The sequence below is a fragment of the Talpa occidentalis genome, unplaced genomic scaffold, assembly GCF_014898055.3.
Source record: "Talpa occidentalis isolate TD23 unplaced genomic scaffold, MPIMG_talOcc4v2.1 talOcc4.7, whole genome shotgun sequence".
Lineage (NCBI taxonomy): Eukaryota > Metazoa > Chordata > Mammalia > Eulipotyphla > Talpidae > Talpa > Talpa occidentalis.
The window spans coordinates 53522742-53549313 of NW_023605083.1; the positions used below are offsets into that span (position 1 = coordinate 53522742).

A 26572-nucleotide genomic window follows, 5' to 3' on the forward strand; every position below is an offset into this window, starting at 1 on the left:
TTCATTTCAGTCAAACCGATGGTGTGGCAGAAAAAAAAAAAATGGCACGCTTGGAAGTCATCTGGATTTAAATCCTAGCTCCACTTCTTGTTAGTCAGGTAGTTTAAGGTTCCTGAGCTGGAAAATGATTAAAATACAACTACTTCACAAAGTTGTCTAAGGATTAAATGAAATAGAACATATCAAGCCCTAAAAGTGGGTGCTCAATCATTGCTTGTTAGCTTTTGGAACCGATTTGTTAGTTTTTTCTAAAAGCCTTTATCTCATGGTCCTGTAGCTCTCATAACCTTGTAATTAGGCCTTACATGACCTCCTGAAGAGCACTCTCCATTTCCCTCATCACAGAGATGTCTACCAAGACCAACACTTTGAATACAACTCAGGAAACAACATACTACAATAGAAAGTTTTTGTCTTTTCCCATGAGCCTTCTGAAACTTTTCTGGCTTTGAATTCTTAACTCATTAGCTATTTTAAAAATTGATGTAAGTGGTTTGTTTATCACTAAATGAACTAAGATAAAAAGGGAAGGGGTGGTCTTAACGTCAAGAAAACCTTAGGTGAATACATAGACGCTTTTCTCTTTTTATAATATGCTCTTAATCTTTGGAGGCTCTGGACTATCCCAGAATTGCGATGGCTTATGCTTGGACACTAGGCGTATGTTCTTATTTTAAGCTGAATGCAATGGTATCTTACCCCAGGGAGGAAGGTCTGCAAAGCAAACTCACAGCTGACCTGGTTCCCTAACCCGGGCCCTCTCCGGGTTCTCTGAGACCCCCGGAGCCCGATCATCACAAAGGCTACCTGCCAAGTTTCAAGGAAACCAAAGATCATCGAACATTTACAACTCACAGGGGTGCCTTGAGGAATAAATAAGATAAAAGTGCGGGGAAACTCTCAAACTCCGAGACTCCATTAGAAATGCTAATTGCTGCCTTCACAACCTATATTTAAAAGTTAGAAAACCCAAGGACATACTCCCGAGCTCGGGGACGTTAGGCTCCTCCGAGGCTCAGGCTAGGGGGCCCGGGCGCCTCCGGCCCCCGCCGACTCCGCACGGTACGATGCGGGACACTCGGGTCCACAGCGATTCCGCCCCCGACGGGGCTCCTCACAGCACTTCCATCACCACCCGTCCCAGAAAAAGCGGGGTTCGGACTCTGGGCCCCCAATTGGGTGGGGGAGCAGGAGGCGAACCCAATCGCGCCTGCTCCGCGCCCTCTTCGCCTCTCGCGCCTTCGCTGGCTTGGGGTTCGGTTGGGTTCAGCCTCCGCGGACGGCCTGGGCTTGACGGATCCCCGAAACTCGGCAGTAAAGCCTCCCCCCGAGTCCTCCGGGCAAGCGCTCAAGGGCGGGCTGGAGAGCCGCCCGCGGGCGCGGCGAGGTGCGGTCGGGCGGGGGCGGCGGGGGTCTCGGCCGGGCGCGGGCGGGGAAGCCCCCGAGGAAGGGCTTACATCAGACACTCCACGTGCACTCGCGGGGAGGCAGGAAGTGGCTCCGGCCCCGGCTGCGCCCTACCCCAGCCTCCGCCCCTCCCGCCGCGCGTCTCCCCGCCCCGTCCTTGGTGCAGCCGCGGCGGCCGAGCCGAGCGGCTCCGCGCGGGGCCGAGTCGAGCCGAGCCCAGCAGCCGCCCGCGCCGCGTCGCCGGTTTAAGCGCAGTGCGGGGCCGCGGCCGGGGGCGGCGGTAGTGAGACCAACGCCGCGCTCCAGCCCCCTTTTTCCCTCCATGGTTTCTCTCCGCTCCCGCGAGTAACTTGGCTCCGGGGGCTCCGCTCGCCTGCCCGCCTGCCGCCCGCCGCCCGCCGCCCGGGATCGCGCCGCCGGCCGCTGCAGCGAGCAGACCCCTCCTGACGGCCCTCGCTGCGCAGGCCGGGCCGCCTCTCCCCCCTCCGCCCCTGCCGCGGAAAGTTAAGTTTGAAGAGGGGGGAAGAGGGAATCATGGAAATGAAGAAGAGGATCCACCTAGAGCTGAGGAACCGGACCCCGGCCGCTGTAAGCAGAGCCCCTGCGGGCGCCCTCTCCCTTCCATGACTTGCATGTAATGGTGGCCACCTGCGGGGCCCAGGCCGCGGGTTCGCCGGCCCGGCGCGGGGTAGGGCGCAGCTCGCGGGCTCGGACGGGGAAGGCGGGCGGACAGGCGGGCGGGCGGGCGGGCGCGGAGGGGGGAGTGAGCGCGCGGGGATTAACTCTTTGGCGCCCGCGGGCCCCCGCGGCCGGCCGGGAAGGCGGTGGGGTGAGGGGGAGCAAACTTTGAGCTCCTCGCCTGCCGGGGGCCTTCCCCAGAGGAGCGCGTGTGCGTTTGGCCGGCGGCGAAGGAGGGAGGAGGGGGTTGTGTAACGCTGGGAGCCATGTTTGCAGCCTCCCGGGATGCGCGGCCGGGCGGAGGCCGGGCCTGCGGAGGAGCCGCGCGGCCAGCCCGGGCTGGGCCCGCCGCAGGCCGGGCCGGTCTCCGCGCGCCCCGGGCCGGCGGGGAAAGGGGCGCGGGCGGGGGTCTTTCTGGCAAGGTTTCGCGGTTGGCGCCGGCCGTGCCGAGGACCGAGGCCATGGTACGAGGAGGGGGCTTTTCTCCTTCGAGGGGGGGGGGAGAAGCCCCCATCACGCGCCGGGGGGCTTAGGCGGGCGCGGCCTGGCGCGCGCGGGGCGGGGGAGGGGCGAGCCGGGGCGGCGGAGGTGGCGCAACCGCCGCCCCTCCCGGGGCCAAGTTTGAAAAAAGGACGCGGTTCCCGCCATTTTTCAAGCCTAAAAATAAAACTTTTACCCCCGTTTCTCTGGCTCCCCTTTCGCGCTCGGGGCCTCCCCCCCTCCCGACCTCCCAGGGCGGACCCCGGTCGACCCCCCGCGGCCGTGTACCGGCAGGCTGCGCCCTAGCCCCGCGTCGCCGCGGCGGAGCCGGGGGGCCCCTGCCCGGGAGGCTGGCCCCTCGGTGTGGGCGGGCGGCGGCTCCTCGCGCCAGTCGGGGCGCGCCACAGGCCGACAGCGCCATGTTGGCGGGCGCCCGTCTCCCTCCGCCGCGCGAGCCGCCGTGCGGGCCCGACCAGCTTTGCGGGCCCGGGCCGCTTGCCCGGCCGCGGAGAGGTTTGCGGGCCGCAGTTGTCTGAGCTGGGCCCGGGCACGGCTCGCGCGGAAGGGAGCCGCGCGCGGCGGCTGCCGCCGACTCATCTCTTCCCGGGCGCGCTGCCGTCTCCCTCTCCCTTTCTTAAAAGGGCAACGCCTGGCGGCGCCTGCGCCCGAACCTGGCGCGGGGGTTCGGGCGGGCCTAGGCCGGGCTCGCGGGCCTGGCGGCCTCTGCCCCTGCACGTGCTCGAGCGCGGGGCACTACCGCGGCGGCTGCGCGGCGGGCGGGCGGGGCGGCCTTTAAGAATCGCTTCTTTCTTCTCCGCCCCACCCCTCCCCGCGAGCTAGTCGGGCTGTCCGCGGTGGGCGCCGGGCCCTGCTCTCCCCCCGCGCGGCACCGAGCCCGGGCCGGACCCGCTCCCCGGGTGAGTGGCGTTCTCCGCCGGAGGAAACCCGCCCACCCGGGCGACCGGCGCGTTTGGTGCCGTCAGGTAGTCGCGGGTAACAAGTTGCCAACTTGTGGAAATTCGTCGACCAGGGTGTCCTGGTCTGCGAGGGTTTGTGCCCCCGAAGTCACTACAAATGAGGTGCGTGGCTGGCCCCACCGCGTGGCCGCCCCACGTGTCCCTGGAGGACCTGAAGGGATGGCATCTCCCCTCGGTCCCCGGGGTTTAAGATTGCGGTTTGACCACGATGCGATGGTCCCTTCCAACCATCAGTCAGACATTTTGTGTCGACCACGTGCTGGGATCTTGACTGGTTAAGCCTCTTCACACAGTTAAAAACTTGAGTTGTGTTCTCGCCTTGAGAATTAATCTTTTCAGACGCATGCGTTATTATTGCATAGTGGCAGATAAGTCGTCTGTGGAATAATTAATTTAGCCACAACTTCCAAAGGAAAATACACATGGATCTAGCAAGCGCTTTTAAAATTCTTTGCATGTATTCAAACCAAAGTATTAATAAAATGTTGGGTAAGAGCAGTGTTGCTCCCTCTGGGAGCTAAAGCCAAGCTGGTGTTCTCACTGTGTGGAACTTTTTCATATATTAAGTTAATGATTTTTAGAAATACCTACAGAAGTGCAAATGTTCATATTTCAAGTAATCAGTTTGGGCTTAATTATCTTGCTGAAGACAGATCAGAATCTTGTGGTTTTTTAAAATTAAAAGGTCAGTTGGTTAGTTACACCGTCCATACTTAAAAGTGCTCAAAATCCTGAAGTGACTAGTGGGTTCCTTGTTGAACAACACTTGCTTACAGAATCCACTGCCAAAAGTATACCAGAGCTTGGAAAAGCAGTGTGAACAACAGTCAGCTGTCCCCTCTCCCCAGAAACCTTAAACTAACCTGATGGTGGTGCCTGATCCTGTATAGTTGAAGCTACCAGGCCTCGGTTAGGAGTGTCATCGTGGCAGTCCCCCACGATTGTGGGGTTAGAGAAAGCCTCCCCTAAGCACTTCAACAGGGAAACAGGCTAGTGGGAATTAGATTCCTTGGAGAGTAAAGATTTAACCAAAAATTGAAGGCTTTTATAGAAAAGCTATACATTTTGAAGGAAATTTAAAAGTGGGGTTTAAAAGTTTTGCACAGAAGCATCATTTTTTAGGCAAAATGAGAACTTCCCTGGTGACTCCTTTAAAACCAAACCCAGTCATGACTTACGTTTGTTGTGAGGTGAACTGCTGAGGTTCCCCCTCTGGGGTCCTTGTAGCCTTGTCATTTGGGAAAACAGGAAGACTGTACCTACATTTTAATAGAAGAAAAGTTAGGTACAGATAAGCCAAAAAAAAATAGGTATAGAAAATCAGAAGTTAAAAAAGGAATACATAAACCCGTTACCCTTTACACAATCTTTGTGTATTTTTCCATAATGTCTAATTTTTTCCAAGCTTGGATTGTGTGTACTATCTTGTTGTGTGTGTATGCATATATGATAGATAATATCTTTATGTTACTGTTATTGTTAATGCATAGATCATAAATTAACCATCCCCATGAATAGTTAAAAGGGTTTTTTTTAATTATTATTTTGTTTTTTTTGGAGATGGTTTAAATGATTATCTAGTCATGTGAATCTGTCTTGTCATTTGCTTTTCAGATTGGTTTACCTATCCATCCATAAGGATATGGGTGTTTCCCTCCATGCCACTAATTCTGCCATTTAGACATCTGAGAACCACTGACTTAAATGTGCTGTTAATCATTTTGAAAGCATTCTTTTATGATATTCATAGGGTAGAAGGTTTGAACGTTGGTTAACTCACAATGGAAACTGGCAAGGATAAGAGGAGTTAACTTTTTTCACACTTTCGGACTGTTATACTTACTACAATAATATATTGTTTCTTTTCTTTCTAAAGAATTATTTTTATTTATTTATGCATACAAGAACTGGAGTGTAGGCCCCAAGTGCAGGAGGTGAGAGGACCCACCAGAGACAGAGTGGGGAACAGAACAGATGTATCTACTGAAATACACTGCTGAGGGGAGCAGCAGGCTAGACAGGAGAGGTCTGCTGTGTCATGTGGGTTAGCTCCCTGGCCAGAATAGCCTCATGCCTCAGTGGCAGGGGGTAGATTGAGAGCCCTGAGACTTAACCCTTGCTCCACAAGTCCCTGAGACTTAACCCTAGCTTCTTTTCTCATTAAAAGAATTGATAATTCAAAATGATCTTTAATTCTTCCATGCCCTTTCTCCCTTTATTATTGCAGAAACAGCTTCTAATTGGGGGAGGTCACCTAACCAATTAGGTAAAACCTGTTTTTCCTTTAGAGTAGCCAGGGGAGTGAGAAGTGTGAGCAGGTTGGAAAGAATGGCAGAAAAATCTCTCCTGTTTCCTCTGTGTCCTCTACCTCCACCACCACCCCACCCCTTGCCCCCAACTTGGCTACAGTATAGTTCAAACATTCCAGTGAAAAAGTAGTAGAAAACATTACTAATTTGCTGAGAGCTATAGGAGACAAAAACAGGAGTTAAATAGGAAATAGTATGGGATTTTGTTTTTAGTTTTTAAATGTTTGCCTTAAATTTGTGTTTCAGCAAAAGCTAGTTTAATTGAAGAGTCATAAATGGATTGTCCCCCAAAGTTAGACCATCTATCTATATCTTTGAACAGAAGGTCAGTTAATTCTCCCTTGAACCAAATAGCTCCCTAAGTTGTACACACAGTTACACATGTGCCTGTGCAACCTCCCTTCCTTATCTAGTAACCCTAGGAGAATTTGGAACAAAAGAAAGAAACTAGAGCCATTTCTTATTCGTTAAAGCGTCCATGTATTCTGGATCTAGACTGGGAGGCTGTGGGGTTATATGCTCTTCCTCTCCCCGCCTGGTGCACCCTTGTCCACTGTTATCTCCTCTGCAAGGCAGTCTGGATCCCTTCATACTCAGGAAGGCCTGGGGACTCAGTTATCACAAATGCTGATGACGCAGTGCCTGAGGACAGACACCTTTTCACCAAGGTTCAGTTGAGAACTTGAGTCAGAGGAGAAGGCTAAAATTTTCGGCAGGCTTTACAGACCTGTCATCTCTGGGGAGATGCGTGGGCCCTTCCCATGGTCTCTCCACTAATTCCCACTCTGCTCTGTGCTCATTCCCCAGTGACTCTGGAGTTCTGTTCTAGGGGTAGCATGTTTTCTTCACTACATTTGCAGCCTTCCTGGAAAAAATCAAGGGGCAAGTCTTTGCTTAGCCAAACAACCCTCTGCCCTGCTCACCCCAGTATATTCTTTTGCCTCCTACTCATGGAGAAAATTGAAGGTTTGTGTGTGCATTCCTTGAACTTCTTGCTCTCCCACTTTCAAACTCACCTACACCTATTTCTAGTCTTCAACTCACCCCACCTCCAACAAGAGTAGAGTCTCATTTTTGATCCACAGTTTTGTTTTGCTTTTTTTAATTTAATAGTAGTTAAACAGTTTCTTAGTGTTTATTGCCTATGTGTTTTTGTTTTTAAGAGGCATGTATTTATTTATTTGTTTGTTTGTTTATTTGTACATGCACTGGGTACAGTCAGAAGCGCGGGAGGGTGAAAATTCACCAGAGCCAGAGCGGGGAGCAGAGCAGGCAGAGGGACCGAGGTACACTGCTGAGGGGAGCAGTAGGCGGCAGGAGAGGTCTGCGCGCCATGTGGGACCCTCCTCCAGTGGCCAGGGAGCAGCTGGGGATCGAACCGGCGCCGCAGAGGCTGCAGGCAGCTTCGCAACCCAGCGCTCAACCGCTGTGCCACCGGGGAGGCCCCTGCCTATGTGTTTTTTATGACTTGTCTCTTCTCTGTTTTTCCTTAGGGTAAAAACAGTTTCTTCAAGAAAATAAGTGCAAATATGTAGAATTTCTATATATCAGGAAAGGTCATAAAATTAAAGTCAAATTGGAAGAGAATTTTACAGTAAATGTTAATAAGGGTTAGTTAACCATTTCAAGTAAAGAACTCATAACTCAGTAACAGACTGAAATATTTGTATTCTCTCACCTAGCAGTAGACTGTTGAGAAAACTCTTAGTTATAGGAGAGATAAATTTTACATAAAAAAGATTATGGCATTAATGTTAGAAATAGTCAAAAGGGTAGGATTGTACGGTAAGTTATTCTGCACCTATACTTTATTAAAACACTTAGTGTTTCTAAATAGTTTTATCTTGCCTGTATTTAAAGTATACAAAGACTAAAAAATATATACTAAAATATTAAGTGATAAACATTAATGTACTTTGCATTAATGTGATTCTGCTTATAATCAGAAAAATGGGTTCTCTTTATAAAAGTCATGTTTTCTCTGATTTTCATTATTGCTCAATTCCCTAAATTCTTATACAGACTCCTGTCCAGTACTTACACAAACCTGTGCCCATATTTTCTCATTCAACAGTTGTGGAGGCTCTTTCTTATGCTGAGCTCTTTCTTATACTGAAACTTGATGAAACTTAAAGACTAGCACTGACTTATTTATTATTTACCTTTTTAAAATATGTTAGTATTCTCATTAAAATGCTAAATAAGAAAAAATCTCCTGGCCCGTTTACTTTTCTTCTTGTAGGTATTATTCTTGAGAAATGTTTATGTACATAATAAAGTGAATGCTATGTCGCATTAATAACATTCTCTACATTTGTTATCTCATAGTATATCCTGGAATTGAGTCCCTTGTTGATGAAGCATGAGTGTTACATTCTAATTTTTTTTTAAATAACTTCTTGTGCATTGTTTCATAAACCTTTATGGTTTTTTGAATCTAATACTTTACTTTTGGGTACCACTCCTGATTCTTCTCAGGTCTCCTTTGCAGTATTCCTCAGGGGTCTATCTTTGGTCCTCTTCCTGGTAATTCTATCCTGCCACTGCTCTGCCCTGACTTCTTGCAAATACAGAACTTAGAACCCAGACCTCCCTTGAACTCCACACATGTCCAGCTACCTGTGGACATTCCACGGGAATCTTAAACTTGGTTTTCATTACACACACACACACACCCCCCAAATAAAAACTGTACTTTCTGTCTAACTAAATGGTTCCCATTTCTCTAAACCAGAACCCCAGTTACTTTCCATCATCCATACCCAATAACCAAATCCGCAAATTCAAACCACATTAGCACCTTTTTATCTCCCACTTTTCCTTTTCTTGATTGTATTCTGCTGTTTGGTTCATCAGACATGCTCTAATTCACGTATAAATGCTGTATGGTTTTTGATGGCACTAGTTAGAGTGGAATTTTACCAGTTGGGAAAAATGTAGAATGGGTGATTTTTACCCAGTAAGCTGGGAGGCAGAATGAGAACATTTTAATAGTATGAAGTATGCTACCTAGGTGACTGGGTGATTAAAATTGACCTTTATTTTATGGTTTGTTGGGTTTGCATTTTTCCCTCACACAAAAGCAATAATATGCTTTTTTTTTTTTTTCTAAACAACAAAAAACTTAGGTTACAGATTGGAATAAAAGGTCCCTGTCATTCCCTTAAAATTTATTTTCCCAGCATTTAATGTGTCCCAATCATTACTCTCTACAACTCCATGAGGTGGCTATTATCTTCACTTTACAGATGAGAAAACTGAGGCACAGAGTTTTTAAGTTACTTGACGAGGTCATACAAGATGTAATTTGCAGAAATCGGGATTTAACCCCAGCCATGTGTGTCTCCTGAGCCTAGCTCTCTTCAGTTGACCTCTTAAGTTTTCCCTGGTGTTGATTTTCATCAGAAGAGGGTGAAAGGGTAGAGATATCTGGAGAAAAATTGAAGGAAAAGTGAGAATTAAAAGGTAGTAATAAGCCTGCGTGATCCCTAAACCAGGACTTCTGCAGAGGAAATAGGGTAGTGAAAAGTGATGAAGTGAGTGAGAAGAAGTTGTGGTATTGTGGGTATCACTGATTCTCTAAATCTGTTTCCTTCTTTGAATGGGGGGGAGGGGTATGGTGATACAATTAAGGAGTAGGTTCTCCATGAATGATAACAATTACTAGAGTAGTAGTTTTGAGTTTTATATGGGAGGATGAAGACACTACTAGTACCTTGACTCACTTTAGAACTGTCAACATCTCCTTTCTATATACATGCTTGATTAAAGCTATTAAACTGGTTATTCACTGCAAGAATGTCTTTGACAGTTAAAACTGTAGTTTGCGTCACTGTAAATTGATTTAAATCTATTTAAAAGTCATGTTTCAGAGTCAGCCACAGAGCAAGAATGGCAGTAAAGGGCACTGTTATGGTAGTCACACAGTTTAACAGTGTACACAGCTGACTTAAATAATCAATATTCAAAATATTCAGGTGGATACCCTTGCATGGATTTGAATTCTGAATTTTGGGACTGCCAAAAGAGATTGTGTGGCCTGAAAAGGGAACCTAATTTTATGTCTTAATTCTTTTCCCTAGAAATATCTGTTCTCACACATATGTAACCCAGGTTGATCTGTTTTGAATTAAGGCCTCTTGCATAATGGTTCCTTCCTAGTGTTATGATAATCTTAGTAGATATTAATAAAAACAGAAATGGAAATGTGTAGTGTTGAAACTTGTAGTAATCTCAGTAATCTTGATAGGAAAAATCAAACTTTCCTCTTGCTTGTGTCAGTTTGTGGAGACTTAAGGTAGATTAAGCTTTTTTTTTTTTAAAGATTTGTTTTTATACAAGAGCTGGGGTACAGGCCAGAGGCATGGGAGGGTGGGCAGATTCACCAGAGACAGAGAACAGAACAGGCAGACGGACCGAAATACACTGCTGAGGAGAGCAGTGGGAGCGACAGGAGAGGTCTGCCATGCCATGTGGGAATCTCCCTGGCCTGCGGGGAATTGAACCCACGCTGCGGACAGCTTCACAGTGCTGTGCTCAAACTGTTGCGCCACTGGTGGTGGTGGTGGTGGTGGGGCGGCTAGATTAAGCTTTAAAAGAGGGGGTATCTTCACTCTGCATTTGTAGTTAGTCATCCCTTGGAGAACAGACCTGGGAAAAGCACTTAAGAGGGGTGTAGTTTCTCCACTTACATCTTAAGAACTGTAATTTATATCTCTGGAAAACAGATCATTTAAATCTTTATATCATGGTATAACATTCTACCCTTGGTATCTATTAGTATATTGTTACTAAAGGCTTGATCATTTTTTTATTTATTTATAACTGATCTAGGTCTAAGTAGAGACCGCCCTCTATATGTGGGTGTTTTTTGCTAGGTATTTTATGATGGGAGTTTCTGCTTTGTTCTACATTTTCAGTATGTTTTTGAAACCTTGTATTTATTTATTTATTTATTTTCTTCCATAGGTTCGAGAACTTGTCCTGGACAATTGCAAAGCAAATGACGGGAAAATTGAGGGCTTGACAGATGAATTTGTGAACTTAGAGTTCCTCAGTTTAATAAATGTAGGCTTGATTTCAGTTTCAAATCTCCCCAAACTACCTAAATTAAAAAAGGTAAGTGCTTTATCTTTAACAGCAAAGGAGAGAGATTATTCTGGGAAGGAAAGGATATATACTTTGTCCTATAAGAGGCATTTAGTGTAGCAGAAAGCACATGGCCTTTGGAGCTGGACCTATTTGGGATTGAATTCCAGCTCTATCATTTCCCTGATGGGTGATCTTCTGTAGGTTACTTAATCTCTCTAAGGTTCCATTTCCTCACCTGTAAACTGGTGCTATCACCTGACCTTGTAGAATTGCCTTGCTGTTTGGAAATAATGCATATTGGATGCTTGGTAGACAGTTGTGAAGTATGGTTATTTTGTGACTAATGTGTTGTTGATTGTTACAAGGTTAACTACATTTTCTTAGTATGTGCTGGTTTAGGAGCCACAGGTGCTTCCCACACTCTTCATGTTTTATGCTTGTTAGTTAAGGGTGAATTTAAGTAAAGATGGTTCAGATTTGTAATCCATATGTAATTCTCAGATAGGAAATTTTAAATGTATTGTGACAGCCATAACAAAATTGTTATAACTGATAACCCATTGTTAGTGCCTTAATGGTTTATTATGACCAGTCACTGTCCAGCTCCTGCCTCCCACTTACAAAAAACAAGAAAAATGTTTTCTTAAGTCTACATTTAACTGCTACAGAACCCCAGAATATCAAAACTGGAAGAAACGTCAACCTTGAAGTCTACCCATGTTTTATAGGCATGTCAGTAGACCCAGAAAGATACAGTAATTTACCTTAAGCCATCCCTAAAAGTTGTTAGTGCTAGAGCCAAAACTAGAACCCATATTCCTATTTTCCTTACATAGGAAAAGGTATCTGATCAAAACATTGTAGACCTCACCACTACTTCAGTGTTCACTTTACTAGGGAATTTAAGTTGAATTTTTATCTAAACAAAGGTTCACATCGAAATCAGTTTTCATTGTCTTATTTAGGTGTAAACGTACTCAGAACTCCTTATGAGCTTCAGATAGCCTTGTTTCCTATCAGAAGGAATCCTGTTAAATTTGCATTTGTATGTTGGCAAGGTTGTGGAGAAAAAGGAACTCTCCTGCACTGCTGTTGGGAGTGCAAACTGGTCCAACCACTGTGGAGAGCTGTGTGGAGATTTCTTGAACTACTAAACATAGAGCTTCCATATGATCCAGCAATCCCACTCCTAGGTATTTACCCAAATGACACAGAAACAGTAATTCCAAAGGGCACCTGCACCCCTATGTTTACAGCAGCACTATTTACAATAGCTAAGCTTTGGAAACAACCCAAATGCCCAAAAATAGATGACTGGATCAAGAAGATGTGGTACATATATACCATGTAATATTACTCAGCATTCAAAAAGATAAACACATGCAATTTGCAGCAACATGGATGGAGCTGGAAGGGATCATGCTCAGCGAAATAAAGCCAGAAAGAAAAAGAAAAATACTGGATGGTCTCACTCATAGCAGGAATTTAGAAAACCTAAATAAGAGACCAGGAAAAAGACTAATCAATACAAAGTGAAAATCAAAATCAACACGCAACTATAAACCAGAGACAAACTGGGGGGTGGGGGAGAGGGGGCGGGGAAAGGAAGAACTAGAGTCAAAATGGGGGGGGGGGATTGCAGTTGTATGGGGAATATAACCAAAATGAAAATGCATACATTGTGCAAAGATGAAAAAAGATGTAAGAATTATATAAAATAAAATATTTAAATTAAAAAAACAAATAAAAAAGAAAGCAATCGTCAAAACTGCCTGCGTATAAAGAAGCCCAAGGCTACCTGTGAAAAATAAAATTAGTTTAATGAAGAAACCTCATTTTGATGAAATTCACCTTCCCTACTCAGGCAGACAAACTACAAATATTTACTTAATTTTCTGATATTATTGAAAGGAGTCTTCATAAGAATAGCAAAAAGTCTTACTTCCCCCAAGGCTAGCAAAACCATAAATAAAAGTAATTTTAAAAATGAAAAAAAAAAAAATTTGCATTTGTAAACTTTCCCCCCTTTTTCTGAGAATCTTCTTGAGAGATTCAGGTATAATCCTCCACATTGGCCGCTGTGATAGCCCTCCTAGTCACATGATGACTTTTTGGCATCTATCTCCTAAAACTTGTTACTAACAGATCCTGTGGTATGTGTCTTGTGTTCTGTTTTCCTAGTATCCTGTAACATTTTCCTGAATTTCTGTGGTCTGTGTACCATCAGAGTTACTCTTACTGAGTGTGTTGGTGACCATCTATATAAAGGCTTTATCATATCTTTCTGAAACTTCATTAACTTACCTGTCAGTGAAGAAAGAATGAAGACATTCATAAATCAAACTTAAAGGCAGATTATACATTCTCACAGCAGATAAGGAATTTTCTTCCTATCCAAGAGTACAGATTGTTAAGAAATAGGTTCCAAAAAAGATTTTGGTGTATAAATGTCACATATATCCTAAATTTATGTATTGATTTTATTTGAAATGAAACATACCACTAAATTCTTTGGTGGATTGACTTTTTATTTCTACTCCCTAAGATACTCATGATGTGTGATATTCTAACCAAGAAAAGTTGTCTTTTGAGTATTAAAATCTCAGAATTAATACTTGAATCTTTGTTGATTATAGGCTTATATTTTTAAAATAGACCGACTAGATTTTTTTTTTGGTGATTATTCCCATTGAAAGAAAAATTTTTGGAATGTTGCACTTTTCTTTTGGCATATTTTAAACACTCAGCAGGAGACTTGAGTTTTTTAAAAGAAATTCAAATGTATATTTCTCGAAGTTCTTCTATTCTGCATCGTGTAGTTCATTTCTTTGCATACCAAAGTCTAATTTATATGAAGATTTTACACTGTTCTAGATACATGACATTGAGGAGGGCCTGGATTCTTCAGAAGCTCAGTCTGTAATCAAAGGTCTTTAAATCATAGATCCATCACTGTAATACCTATGTATTCTTGGACAAGTTACATAGTCTCTTTGTAGTTCATTTTCTTCATCTGTGAATAATGTTAAAGATTCTGTCTACTCCATGGGGTTATTGTAAGATCAAATGAGTTTATATATTTCTAGTGCTTCCATAAGTACTTGACACTTAAGTACTATGCAAGTGTTACACACACTAGTTACTACTGATGTTGGCATTTAAAAAAAGAGAACCAAAACCAGCTGTGTTGCCTAAGTTGTCTCATCTGCACAGTGAAGAGTTTGAATTAGATGCTTGCTTTCAACCATCTGCTTTTTCTGGACTCCAGTTTCTTTTAGTCTAAGATTCTGATATTCTTCAGCAAAGCTCATTTCTTCATTGATACATACTTGCTGTGCTGCTTGACCTGAAGCTAAGAAATTAGAGTAGGCTCTTAAAAGGCTAATGCCAGGTTTATGCAAGTGGCCTCCGGAGAGCTGGTTTCATCAAAACCAAAACTGTTGCCCCATTCCTTTTCCTGAGGTCATGGAACCTAAAGGGCTTTTATTTATTTACTTATTTATTTTTTTAAGGTTTATTTATGCATACAAGAACTGGGGTACAGGCCAGAGGTGTGGGGGGTGAGAGGATTCACCAGAGACAGAATGGGGAGCAGAACAGGCGGATCTATTGAAATACATTGTTGAGGAGAGCAGTAGGCGAGTCATGAGAGAGGAGAGGTCTGCTGTGCTATGTGGGTCACCTCCCTGGTTAGAGATCAAACTCGTGCTGCAGTGGCTGCAGATAATTTTGAGTGCTGTGTCTTAACCCCTTGTGCTACCAAGGAGGCCCCTTTAAGGGCTTTTTTATTTTTTGTGGCCTTACCACTCCTGAACCCTTTAGTGCAACATTTCCTAGAGGCTTCCAGATCCAGAGCCCCAAATGTGTCAGCACTGTACAGAACCAGATTAGGTTTCAAGTGAGCATTGTGAACCATGCTTGGTACACAGAATAAGCTGCTTAGAATGCATGGACCACTTACCCTTCTGGCAGGTATAGAGTATTGCAATGTCTCAAAGAATTCTAATTTGCTTTGACCTACTTTTTAAGTTACAAAATGTTTTCACTGATGTTAGCCAGTTCTCTAGCAAACCGTTATAATTAGCAGCTGGTTAAGAAAACAACTCGTCCTATTCTGTCTCTCCTCTTCCTCCCAATGTTGGTTGGATCTATAAACTACACATATGGGTTTAATTAAACAAAAGAACATATATGCCTTAATAGAAAGAGATCATTGATCTTGATAGGTATTTGAGAACTGTATTTGCTGTTTATAGCACCTTAATGTTTGCTTCTCTCTATATTTGTGTGTGTGCTGTGCACATTTTCTCTTGCAGCTTGAGCTCAGTGACAATAGAATCTTTGGCGTTCTGGACATGTTAGCAGAAAAACTTCCAAATCTCAAACATCTTAACTTAAGTGGAAATAAACTGAAAGATATCAGCACCTTGGAACCTTTGGTAAGTAATTGAAAACTTTGAATCCAGGAAGTTATTGGTCATTTTCATTTTCATATTTCTTTATAATAAGGGAACTGATTGAAAATAATTGCTAGAGAAAGTGGTGACTTTTTTTTATTAACAATACTGTTTGTAGAAGGAATCCAGTTTTAAAGATCAGGGCCTCTAGTTATATGTGTTCCTGTGGCTTTGCTCTCCCTATCTGTTATTAGGGTTGCTTCATTTTTTAATTTTAAATATTGACTATAACCTTAAACATTTAAAATTTTTCCCCCAGACTGGCTAGGTTATTCTATACTTTCATACTTTAATAGAATAAGATAGCTATATATTGGGTGATGAACTGCAGATGAACCAGTCCAAGGACAATTCCAGTAAGTTTTTTGTCTTGCAATTGATGGTCTTGTGCTCTAACTAGATCACTTTCCTAAAGTTTTCCTTGGGACCTCAAAATCCTCAGTTTCACTTGGCTGAGTTAAGCTATGGAAAGTTGTTTTAAGTGCCATTTGGGTTATAAACTTCGGCTGTGTGACCTTGGGCAAATTGTTTCTTCTCTCTGGGCCTCAGTTTCCTCACTTATAAAGCAGGGAGGATAATAACCCCTGCCTTAACCTCACTTAGGAGTTGAGAATAATGTACTTAATTTGCTTTGTAAGTTGGGAAGCTGTACTAATGGGGTCCAGTCCATGTGGAAGTTAATAGTGGCCAGAGAGAGCTTCTGGAGGCAGAGGTAATGTAGGCTTTGGGGCAGACCCACAAGCTGTTCTGTTTGACTACCAGCTAGAAATGTCAAGATAGGTAAATGACGGATTTTCCCAAATATGACATTCATAAATGTGGCATAGGGGTAGAATTCCATTTCAGTAAGGCTAGTTGAACTTAAACATGTATCATACTACTCAGAGAAACCTAAGGCTTTTTTCCATTTTAATTGGTATACATACAGCCAGCATTTTTGTTTTAATTTGCAAACATTAATTGGGATTTAAGCAGCAAATGGTGCGGTCTTGGATCTAGAGGAATAGAGCCCTAAGGTTCTGTCTCAACTTTTCTGATGTTATAAGATAGTAACATAATTGGATTTCATATCACTTCTACAGAATGCTCTGTTGATATTTCAGGTGAAGATAAGAATTAAATTGTGTCTTGTAATGCAAAGTATTTTTTTGGTCAGAATTATAGGGTCTTTTCCCTTCTAAAAATTGAGGCTCTGCTCCAGTGTAGATTTAATAGCTTTTACCAGGTCCCTTTATTTTCACATTTCACTAAGATGGACCATGTTCATTTCTAATAAATAAAGGGACCCCTTTTCTCTCCTTTGCTTCATGAATTTTGTCCCTTTTTTCCACTATAGGTATACCAGGTACTCTGGCTTCCTCATTTTTACTAGTTCTGTTCTCCAAACAAATCCCCATTTCATTTTAAAGCAAACATATACTGAGTTTTGCTGTATTCAAGGACATTAATATTTGCCCAATTGTATCCTCATAAAAGCCAGAGAAGAAGGATGACTGTCTTCCTTTTAGAGCTGAGGAAACCATATTTAGGGAACTTAATTCTTAGCTGCTACAGGATAAATGGCATAGTATGAATTCAAATCCAGCATTATTTCCATGGTCTTAAGACCTGTTCTTTTTACCTACAAATTTATTCCACTTCATATTGACCTAAGTTAGTAATTCCAACTGGTGCACTATAATAAAAGTTGATATTTCCCAGTCAGATTGCTGTACTAAGCCGTCATTGTTTTTGTGTTAATGACCAGCCTAATTCAGGGTTACTGTGAGCAAGGGAACACTTTTTTCTACAACAGTGCCTGGCAGTACCTTGCCATTCTAGATTACTAGCTTTCTTGCCCCTTTCTCATGACAACCTGAGTCCTCTCAGAAGCATTTGTCAGGGTCCTAACCACAGTGGCAGAACAGAGGTAAACATTGTGTAGGATCTGTTGGTGGGGTGCTTTTGACCTGGCTAGTGATATATGAGGGTCCTTTGGTAACAGTGACAGTCTCAGGTTCCCTACGATGGTGAAGAAATAACCATCCATGTATTTATCATTTTGGGGTGGGGGGTCTGCTATGTGCCATACATGCAGTGGGTGCTTTTTGTATGTTATCTTACTAGTAAACCTCAAGAAACATCTCCAAAGTGAGTAGAAAATAACATGGCCCTCATTTTACACACGAGGAAGCTGAGGCTTGGGAGAGGCTGAATCCCTTGTCCAGAGTCACACACAGCCAGTGACAGAGCCATAGAACTGCACACCCAGGGATATCTGGAAAAGCCTGAGCTCCCGCCTTTTTCCTGTACTTGCTGATTTCTGGGGGTGCTAGGTGGATTCCTGGAGTTAGAACTTGTAATAAGACATGAAACTGTAGAAAGAAGGTAAAGGGGGGCAATGTTGACTTCTGAAAGTTTTCTTCAGTGGGAAAAAACACCATCCTCATCCTCATTAACCACATACATTTTGAACACCGTCTACTTTGAGCCCAGTTCTTACAGTCAATGCAATGATTGTGAATGCCTCTGCTTGCTACAGGGACATTAATCGAGAGACAAAGAAGGCATCAATTCAAACTTCCTTGGACACCTTTTTTAAGAGACCTGGGCCATCCAAACCATCCCCCAAAGCCCTTCTAAATTCTAAGAAGGCAAGCAAAATTATTGTTAATAAAATGTTTAATGTTTATTATGGCTAGCCTATTCGTTTTAGGCCAAATTTCTGGTATGGTAGTTGTGATTATTATTATTTTTTAATTTTTTTATTTTTTCTGAAACAATACTTACGCATTACATTGGGATCCTGAATGATCTGTGTGTAGTCTATCTTAGGTCTTAAAGCAAACTTTTACTACTTTAAATGATTAGGTCTAAGAGTACTGCATGTAGTTGAGATTTTGTTACTTGCTTTCACTCCATTTTCTAGCATACTGTTTGGCATGTCTGAATTAATAACGGATCCTTTCTCAGGAAGTAGACAAAAACCTCAGACTCAGTTTCAGAAATGGGAGAGCTTTGGAGACCCTGTGTACTGGGAGAGTCAATAGGACTAGAGGAAGGACTTGGCACTGTAAATCATTACAATTGGATGCATTTTTGGTTATCCATTCCTAAGGAATAATTTTGAGAAGTAAATGACATTCCTTTGAGTGAAGAATTTTTAGACTGATCCTTTTTGGGAAAGCTGCCTAAATTTACTTGGTAGTTGTATCGTAGCTGGTATGATGATCCCTTTTTTTTTGTGAAGAGTTCCCAGTACCTTTAGTTAGTTGCCTGGGGTGGTATTTCCATATTTTCTCCTCTTTGGCAAGAAGTCATACCTGTGCATCTGGCAGTCCAGGCCTGTCCAATAGGGAACCTAACCTGCAAGCTCCCTAACATAAAAGGAGCTCTCCTATGATTACAAGGGGGGAGGAGGGGAGAGCTTTTTGAGACCTCAGGGGATTAACTTACTCTAGGCATATATAATGCTCCACAAACTCTTGGATCATTGTACATTTGTGTTTTTTGAGGAGTACATTTCCTCTGCTCTGTGTTCCCTGCCTGGCTTTTATCCCAAGGACACTCAGTGAGAACAAAACAAGTACTGGAGTCTCTTCTTTGGTCAGGAAGATGAAGATTCTGTAAGTTGAGGTGTCAGCAATCCTTTCCTTTAAAGAGCCAGATACTGAATCTTTAAGGCTTTGTGGGCCATACAGTCTCTGTCACAACTACTCAGCTTTGCTATTGTAGCACGAAAGAAGCCATACATAATACATAAACAAATGAGTGTGGCTGTGTTCCAATAAAACGTACTTCACAAAAACAGGCGGCGGTCTGGAATGGACCATTGTTTGCCAAGCCCTGCTGTCAAGCAAAGATTTTCAGATCATTTCCTAGCTTCCAGAATTACATAGATATTTCAAGGAATAAAGACAAGGTTTTGTTTCATCTGTATTTCTCCTCAGTTACTTGTGAATGTTGAAATAGCTTTCCCAATAAAGCATCAACACTTTCAAATAACATTTCTTTTTTGCACCTTAAGCAAAGAGCCTTTTAATTTTTTTTAATACTACTTTCTTAAAGAATACCAAGCCTTTTCTCTTCATTCAGAATCATTAAAGTTTATATAGTCATATGTCCTCTGGGCTTATTCTATTCTAAAGGACACCAGACTACATAGTACTTCAGATTTATGTTTGCTTTTTATAGACTTGCCCCCTCTTCTCTCTATGAAATCACTTCCTGTTGCTATCCTTGTGTTTGCCTGTGATAGTATCTCTACCTTTCCAATCTCTTAATTAACATTTACTCAAAACTTAATAGATCTGGGATTGAAATACTAGTATGGTACACTGATATAACAGGTGAAGGTCTAAGTAATGGCATATGGATATTTTCCTATTCCTCTTTGGCTATTCAGAAAATTTTCTTGAGGCAAATTTTTAGATCTTAACTCTTTTTAGTAGATGAAACTGGAATTCTAAATAAATGAGGTATTACAACAAAGTTTCAAGGTATGGTAAATAAGATGAATTTGATAACACACAAAGGTCTGGTTAAGTATCAGTCTTTTCCCCAAAAAGTTAAAAAAAAAAATAAAAGTATAATGTTCCTCTATTTTTGAAATTTTGACTGTGCGTCCTCCTTCCTTTTTCCCCCAGCCTGTATTGACGCCTGTCTTCCCAGAAAAAGAACATCATCACACGTCATACGATTATTGTCTATTCTCTAGTGTTTAACATCTGTGTCCCCAAACACCTTGAGACTGGATTGATTGAACCCCTCTCACCCCATAGCAATGAAGACTATGCTTGATACCATGCAAATTAATAATGGCCATTTGATTACTCAAATGTTAAGAGTTAGTTTGAGCCATATTTATTAATCTGCTTGATTTGCTTCATATGTGAAAAGATTCAGTTGTAATATTTCGACTTCACATTTCTTAAGACAACTAATTATTACCAGAAAAGGAGAAGAACGTTCTCTCAGAGGGTAGATACAGAAGGAAAGGACTAGTTAAAATCTAGTGGCCTAATACAAAGATTGGAAAGGACTTGAAATGTTTTCCTGTGTGCAAGGATTAATGAATAACAGTTAATTGAAATACAGAGCTTAGACTTTTACCTCTTTAGGAGATGGGTTTTGTTGCGTTGTTCTTTGGTTTAGGAGGTATGTTTTTTGACCCTTCAGAAAAAGTTGGAATGTCTGAAAAGCCTGGATCTGTTTAACTGTGAGGTCACTAACCTGAATGACTACCGAGAGAGTGTTTTCAAGCTTCTGCCTCAGCTGACCTATCTGGATGGCTATGACCAAGAGGATAGAGAAGCCTCCGACTCAGATGCTGAGGTGGATGGTGTAGATGAAGAGGAGGAGGATGAAGGTAAGTGGGTGTAACAGCCAGTGAACTTAATTTCTGCCTTGCAGAGGTTCTAATACATGTACTTATGTTCTTGCCTTTGAACATGTTCCATTAAATTTGGAGCCTAGGACCCCTCATTTTAATAAGCTATTGAAACCTTCAAATGATGGAAAATAAAAATGGTTCCTACGCTGACTAATCTTGAATTTGGAGCCTAGGTATCATAACTGCTCCAACCCATTCAAGTACTTTAGGGTTTCTGTTTAAAGGACCATCATCTTGTATCTTCCTCCCTTTCTAACTCTTTTTTTTTTTTTTTTTTTTTTTTAAGGTCATGAGCTGAATTTCTTTCTTTTTTTTTTTAATGATTTATTTATTTATTTATACATGCACTGGGTACAGTCAGAAGCGTGGGAGGGTAAGAGAATTCACCAGAGCTAGAGCGGGGAGCAGAGCAGGCAGAAGGACCGAACGAAGTACACTGCTGAGGGGAGCAGCAGGCGGCAGGAGAGGTCTGCGCGCCATGTGGGACCCTCCTCCGGTGGCCTGGAGCAGTCGGGGATCCAACCGGCGCTGCAGAGGCTGCGGGCAGCTTCGCAACCCAGCGCTCAACCACTGCGCCACCAGGGAGGCCCCCTTTCTAACTCTTCCCCATTTTTGGTTACTGCCTCCTTATCCTTAACCGACAACTATGTCAACACTTGCAGAAAGCATTTACTGATACCTGCAAGCTAGGTTAGGTCCTCATGCATACCTACCTTTTGTAATACTTGCCACTGTTCTTAGCTCTTCCAACTATGCTACCATTGCCTTCTTGAGTACGTCTTTTGTCTTTTCACAGGGCGTAGCACTTGGTAGGTACTTGGTACCTGTGACATCAATTAGATCACTTTTCTGTCTTTAATATGTGACTAAAATTTAAGAAGGTAATAATTTTAAAGCACTATAATTTGGCTTCCTTTTTTTTTCTTTATATTAGAGAAAATAGCCTCTAACCATAAAGTAGAATTAGGATATGTAGCTTTTTCATATTTGATCAAGGTTTTTTTACATCCTTATCTTTAGAGATTTTTGTATTTTTCTGTCCCAACCACCCATCCTGATAAGCTTGCGCTTCTCCCTTGTACCATGACTTGTTTACTCTCAATGACTCTGAGAATAAAAGGTTTCCGGCCTTCAAGAAACTAGAGGAAGCATAGTTTTCACATCAGTCAGCCTGAAGAAAACTCATTCTCCTAGGATTTGTGCTTATTACTATTCTTTTGATACTTCCTTTCATTAAAGGTACATATGCATAAGAAATGGTCAAGAAAAGTGGAGGTGGAAAAACATCCTACAGTTTCGTTATAATTAATAAGTGTAGTACTCTAAAAGCATTTTTACAGTTTTGTTTTTTGGCAGATTTGAGATAAGAAAGAGTTGGGATGTTAGCTGGTAAAGTGGATCCAGAATACAATGTCTCTCACCTTCCAAACTCTTTACTGTAGGTTCTCACTAGAGACCATTTGTTGAATGGCCACGTGTACAGAAACCTGTAAAGGGAATCCTTTAGAGGGTGGTGGCATTTCCTGAGAGCCAAGATTGTCAGGCAACAAATATTTGAGCATTTGTCTATGTGCCAGGCACTGTGGGAAATGGTTGTAGAGAGAAAAAACTTGATTATCGTTCCTGCCCTGCTAGAGCTTACTGTCTCCTAAGAGAAAGGTTAAATAATCACAAGTGAGCAAAGTGTATGGTAGTGGGGAAGTGCCAGGTGCTCATGAAAGAGCACAAGCTGGTTAGGAGGGCCTGTGTAGCCCAGCACTTGTCCTGTGCAGACCAACCCAGAGCTCTCCAACTTCTTAGAAGGTATGCCCACAGGACATCAAGGGTATTGAATGGATTCTGTTTTTGGCATCATATTCAGAAGGAGAAGATGAAGAGGATGAGGAAGATGAGGATGGTGAGGAGGAAGAGTTTGATGATGAAGAGGATGAGGACGAGGATGAAGATGTAGAAGGGGACGAGGACGAGGACGAGGATGAAGTCAGTGGGGAGGTGAGTGTGCATGTTTGTGGCCCTGCTTCCTGTCTGTAAGTAAGATATGTGCATTTGAAAACAAAGAACTGTCTAAAGAAGTCCATATGCTTGTGAATAGACCATTGTCGGTATGGTTAATTTTGCTTTATCCCCTTTTAATAAATGCCAAGTGAAATGCTTGCTGAATGCTAATTAGACATAGTACCTGACTTCACAGGGTAAATTTTCACCATTTAACTTTGGGGGAAGCAGTGAATTTACCATACATTCGTTCAGTAGGGTAAGAAAACTGGGAAAGTTGTGAATTAATGGTATGTCTGTCCCCTTCTTATACTGAAATGGGGGAAGGGTATGTTTACCATTTCTGAACTTGTACATTGAGCTTAATGAGTAAATACATGCTTGCTGTCTTGAAGAATTGGGGATCAATAAAAAAGAATGTGACCCTGCCCTGAAAGAGCAGGCAGTCTAGTTTTGGGGACACCCAGTAATTCACTCTTTTTGAGGAGCTGAATGCTATAGAAGGTCAGGAGAAAGGAGTGACTTAACTCTGACCTTCAAGGAGGTTTACAAAAAGAAAATTAGATGTTACTAAGAATTACATTCTTTTGTTGTACAGAAGTAAGACTAGCATTTGTATAATCTCGTAGGTGTTTAATGAAACAAAACCCCTGATTGTTTTTATAAGAATGAGAATATAGGAACCTTTGTCTAAACCTGTGTTGAAATTCCAGATCTGAGGCATGTAGCAGGGGAGAAGGAGTGGGAGGGGTCAAAATGGGAGAGAAGAGCACAAGGACTATGGTGATGGTCACTTCATGGTTGCCGCAGTGGTGGGAGAATTATGGGGCTACACCAGGGGAGAAATTTAAATCTTTAAAAAGTGATGTGGGGCCTCCCCGGTTCTGCAGCGGGTTGAACGCAGCGCTGTGAAGCTGTCCAGTCTTTGCAGCGCCAGATTCCCGGCCTGCTGGGGAGAAACCCACATGGTGTGGCAGACCTCTTCTGCCTTGCCCGCTGCTTCCCCCAGCAGTCTTTTTGGTCCTCTCTCTGTTCTGTATCCCGCTCTGTCTCTGGTGAATCCTCTCACCCTCCCGCACATCTGGTCTGTACCCTAGTTCTTGTATAAATAAAAATCTTTTTTAAAAAATGCATAAAAAAATAAAATCGAAAGTGATGTGAATCATTTAAAGTAATAAAATAATGTAGATAATACCAAGTTTTTAAAAAAAAACTTGAAATTTGTTTTTAAAATCATTTCTTAAATATCTGTAAGTTGTCTATTACTCAGACATCTGTCAGATAAAATGCAATTTTTCAGAAAAATGTAAGCTTAGAAAAATTAATATATCTAAGTACATCAGAGTAGCTTAAAATTAATATAGTGTTCTTTATGATGATTATGATATCTATTGGCAAGTTATATATTTTGTTTACCATTCTTTAGGAAGAAGATTTTGGACAGGATGGAGAAGTTGATGAAGATGAAGATGACGAGGATGACGATGAAGATGAAGGTGGGTCCACATGCACTTTGGTTAAAAACTGGGGGAATGAGGGTATTTCATGTATAAGATAATAAAATGCACTTGACCCTGATGGCCTACACAGGTGTCTTCATAGCCCTGTGATTGCATCCTTGTGGTGCAACCCACCATCTCTATAGATATTAGTAACCAGCAGCCTGGGGATAGGAGTCTTGGTCCTCCGTCCCCATAGTTCAAATTTGTTTTTAAACCCCATCATTTGGATTACTGCCAGGCATGAGATTTCTTTGTTTGGGAGTCTTATTAACAAAAATCTTAATTATAATTTTTGTACTATATATAAATAGCACCTTTTCAATTTTGTCAGTGTTAATTCCCCATCACAACCAAAAGTAGTGAGGCCTTCACTTATTTAATGCTCATTATATAAATTCTCACACGTGTCAGTTTCAGCAAACCAGGTTTCCCATGATTTTAAATTTGCACTGAATACAATTGGGACCTTGTCCCTGCCTTTTAAGCTGCTTTTTGGAACATAATTTACCACAGATCTAGTTAATATTATTGATAGCTGTGAAGTTTTACTAGTTGAAAGAATAGCAATGCATAGGTGTCTGTTTTACATACCTGAGGGTTCTAAGAAATCCCTTTTTAGTTAATACTTCTATAATTAGAATCTTGTTATGTTCTAGGCTAAGAATTTTGTATATTTCATATAATCCTCAGAATAACCCTATGAAATCAGTACTACTGGCCTCATTTTTCTAATGACAAAACAAGGTTAGGAGGTTAAATGGCCTGCTGATGGTCATAGGCTAGCTAACTCCAAAGTCCTTGCTATGCATTTAAATAATTGCTAATGTAAATTGTTGGGACCAACAAGTATAAGAAAAATAAACATTTGGAAGGCAGCAACTTAAAATTGAGAAAATGGGGTTATTTTACTCTTGGTTCTGTGGTCACTATGCTTTTTAAAAAATTCATACCTTTTGACTGTTGGTTGGATAAAGCTTACATCTTTATCTTCCAACCATCAAAAAAGTCAGTGTTACCTCCATTAGCAATAATTTAGGCAAAATGTGTCTTTCTGCTTTTCTCAAAGTAAATTTTTGTTATTGTGCAGAGGAGGAAGAGAGCGGAAAAGGAGAAAAAAGGAAGCGGGAAACAGATGATGAAGGAGAAGATGATTAAAACCCAAATAAACTTAAAAAAAAGAGCGAACTGTTCAGTATTGGTTGGACTGCGCATAAGGATTTGGTAGCTGTTTAAAAAAAAAAAAAAGGTAGCTGTGACACAAACCCCAGGACACCCACCCACCCAAAGAGCCAAAGAATAGTTCCTGTGACATTCCGCCTTCCATTTAGTCCCTCTTGGAAATCCACCACCAAGCTTGGGGACTTCACCCAACAAAATTGTAAGCGTTGTTAGGTTTTCGTGTAAGACTTGCTGTAGCGGGGATAGCTGTGATTGGTGAATCAACCATCTGTGACTACCAGTTATGCCGAAGTTGTAACAGCATTTTTACTTTCTGTACAACGAAGAAGCTTTGTAAATAAAATCTTAACATTTTGGGTCTGTTTTTTCATGCTTTCCTTTTTTAATGAAATTTTTTACATTAGGACATTTTATGTGACAACTGACAAAAAAAAAGTATTTTTAAGAATTCAAGTGAAATAAACACATTACTCTTTGGTAAAGCCTAGTTGTATGCTTACATTTTTAAATTAGACTTTAATTGTAAGCTCATGTTAAAACATGCTGGTGAACTGGTTGTTGAGAGGAAAAGTAGACATGTAGTACCTTTGAGCATGTAAATGTAATTCTCATTCTTGATGACTGGGAATAAATGAGGTAGACTTTTAAAAGAAGAATATTTGAGGTCTATTCCCTATAAGCCAATAAAAATGTTAGATTCAAGTAATAGACTTAATAAGGAAAAGAGGATAACATAAAGGAAAAGACCTTAATCTGAATCCCAGGACCTCTGAATTCTAATTCTGGCTCTGCTGTTAGTTTCCTATGTGACCTTGTGTTGACCTCTGGATTATTTCTCAGTCTAAAATTGAGGAGGTGTGACCAAATGAAGTCCCTTGCAACACCGATGGCCTGTGACCCTCACCGATAGGAAAAGCTAAAGAAAAAAAAAGAGACACTGCACCAAGACTGAAACATACAGGGCTTGACGGGCAGGTGAACAGAGTATGGTTTGTTATCAAGATGGAGTGCTAAACAAGAAGGACATGTGAAAGGCTGTGCTGAGGAATTGGGTAGGCCTTGCCTGAGGTCAGTTCAGCTTTTCCAGAAGACATTTACTCTTACAGATCTTGAAAAGATTGAGGGG

The 26572-nt window shown here is 42.1% G+C and overlaps 2 protein-coding genes across 5 annotated transcripts in view; one reads left to right on the forward strand and one right to left on the reverse strand.

Annotated features, from left to right (window-relative positions):
* The window catches only part of HEMGN (hemogen), an 82876-nt gene that overhangs the window by 46034 nt on the left and 10270 nt on the right, over positions 1-26572 (reverse strand). The window contains exons 1-2 of one of the 3 annotated variants that reach the window (XM_054689364.1): positions 20491-20557; positions 4721-4801 (exon numbers count right to left, since the gene is read on the reverse strand). In XM_054689364.1, coding sequence (XP_054545339.1) covers positions 4721-4778 — 58 coding nt within the window. In that variant the 5' untranslated portion in view covers positions 4779-4801; positions 20491-20557. Of the gene's footprint in view, positions 1-4720; positions 4802-13246; positions 13263-20490; positions 20558-26572 lie in introns of those variants that run through there. The other 2 variants (XM_054689362.1, XM_054689363.1) reach the window with 2 other exon arrangements.
* Positions 1826-26104, forward strand: ANP32B (acidic nuclear phosphoprotein 32 family member B). 2 transcript variants are annotated; one of them, XM_037493665.2, is made up of 7 exons: positions 1826-1995; positions 10820-10969; positions 15259-15381; positions 20557-20746; positions 22632-22762; positions 24192-24261; positions 25355-26104. In XM_037493665.2, exons 1-7 carry the CDS (start codon positions 1942-1944, stop codon positions 25420-25422), a joined length of 786 nt encoding a protein of 261 aa, XP_037349562.1. In that variant the 5' UTR covers positions 1826-1941; the 3' UTR covers positions 25423-26104. The 2 variants fall into 2 exon arrangements, with proteins under 2 accessions (XP_037349562.1, XP_054545343.1); XM_054689368.1 differs by lacking the exon at positions 1826-1995 and adding an exon at positions 2495-2549 and having other exon boundaries at positions 25355-25932.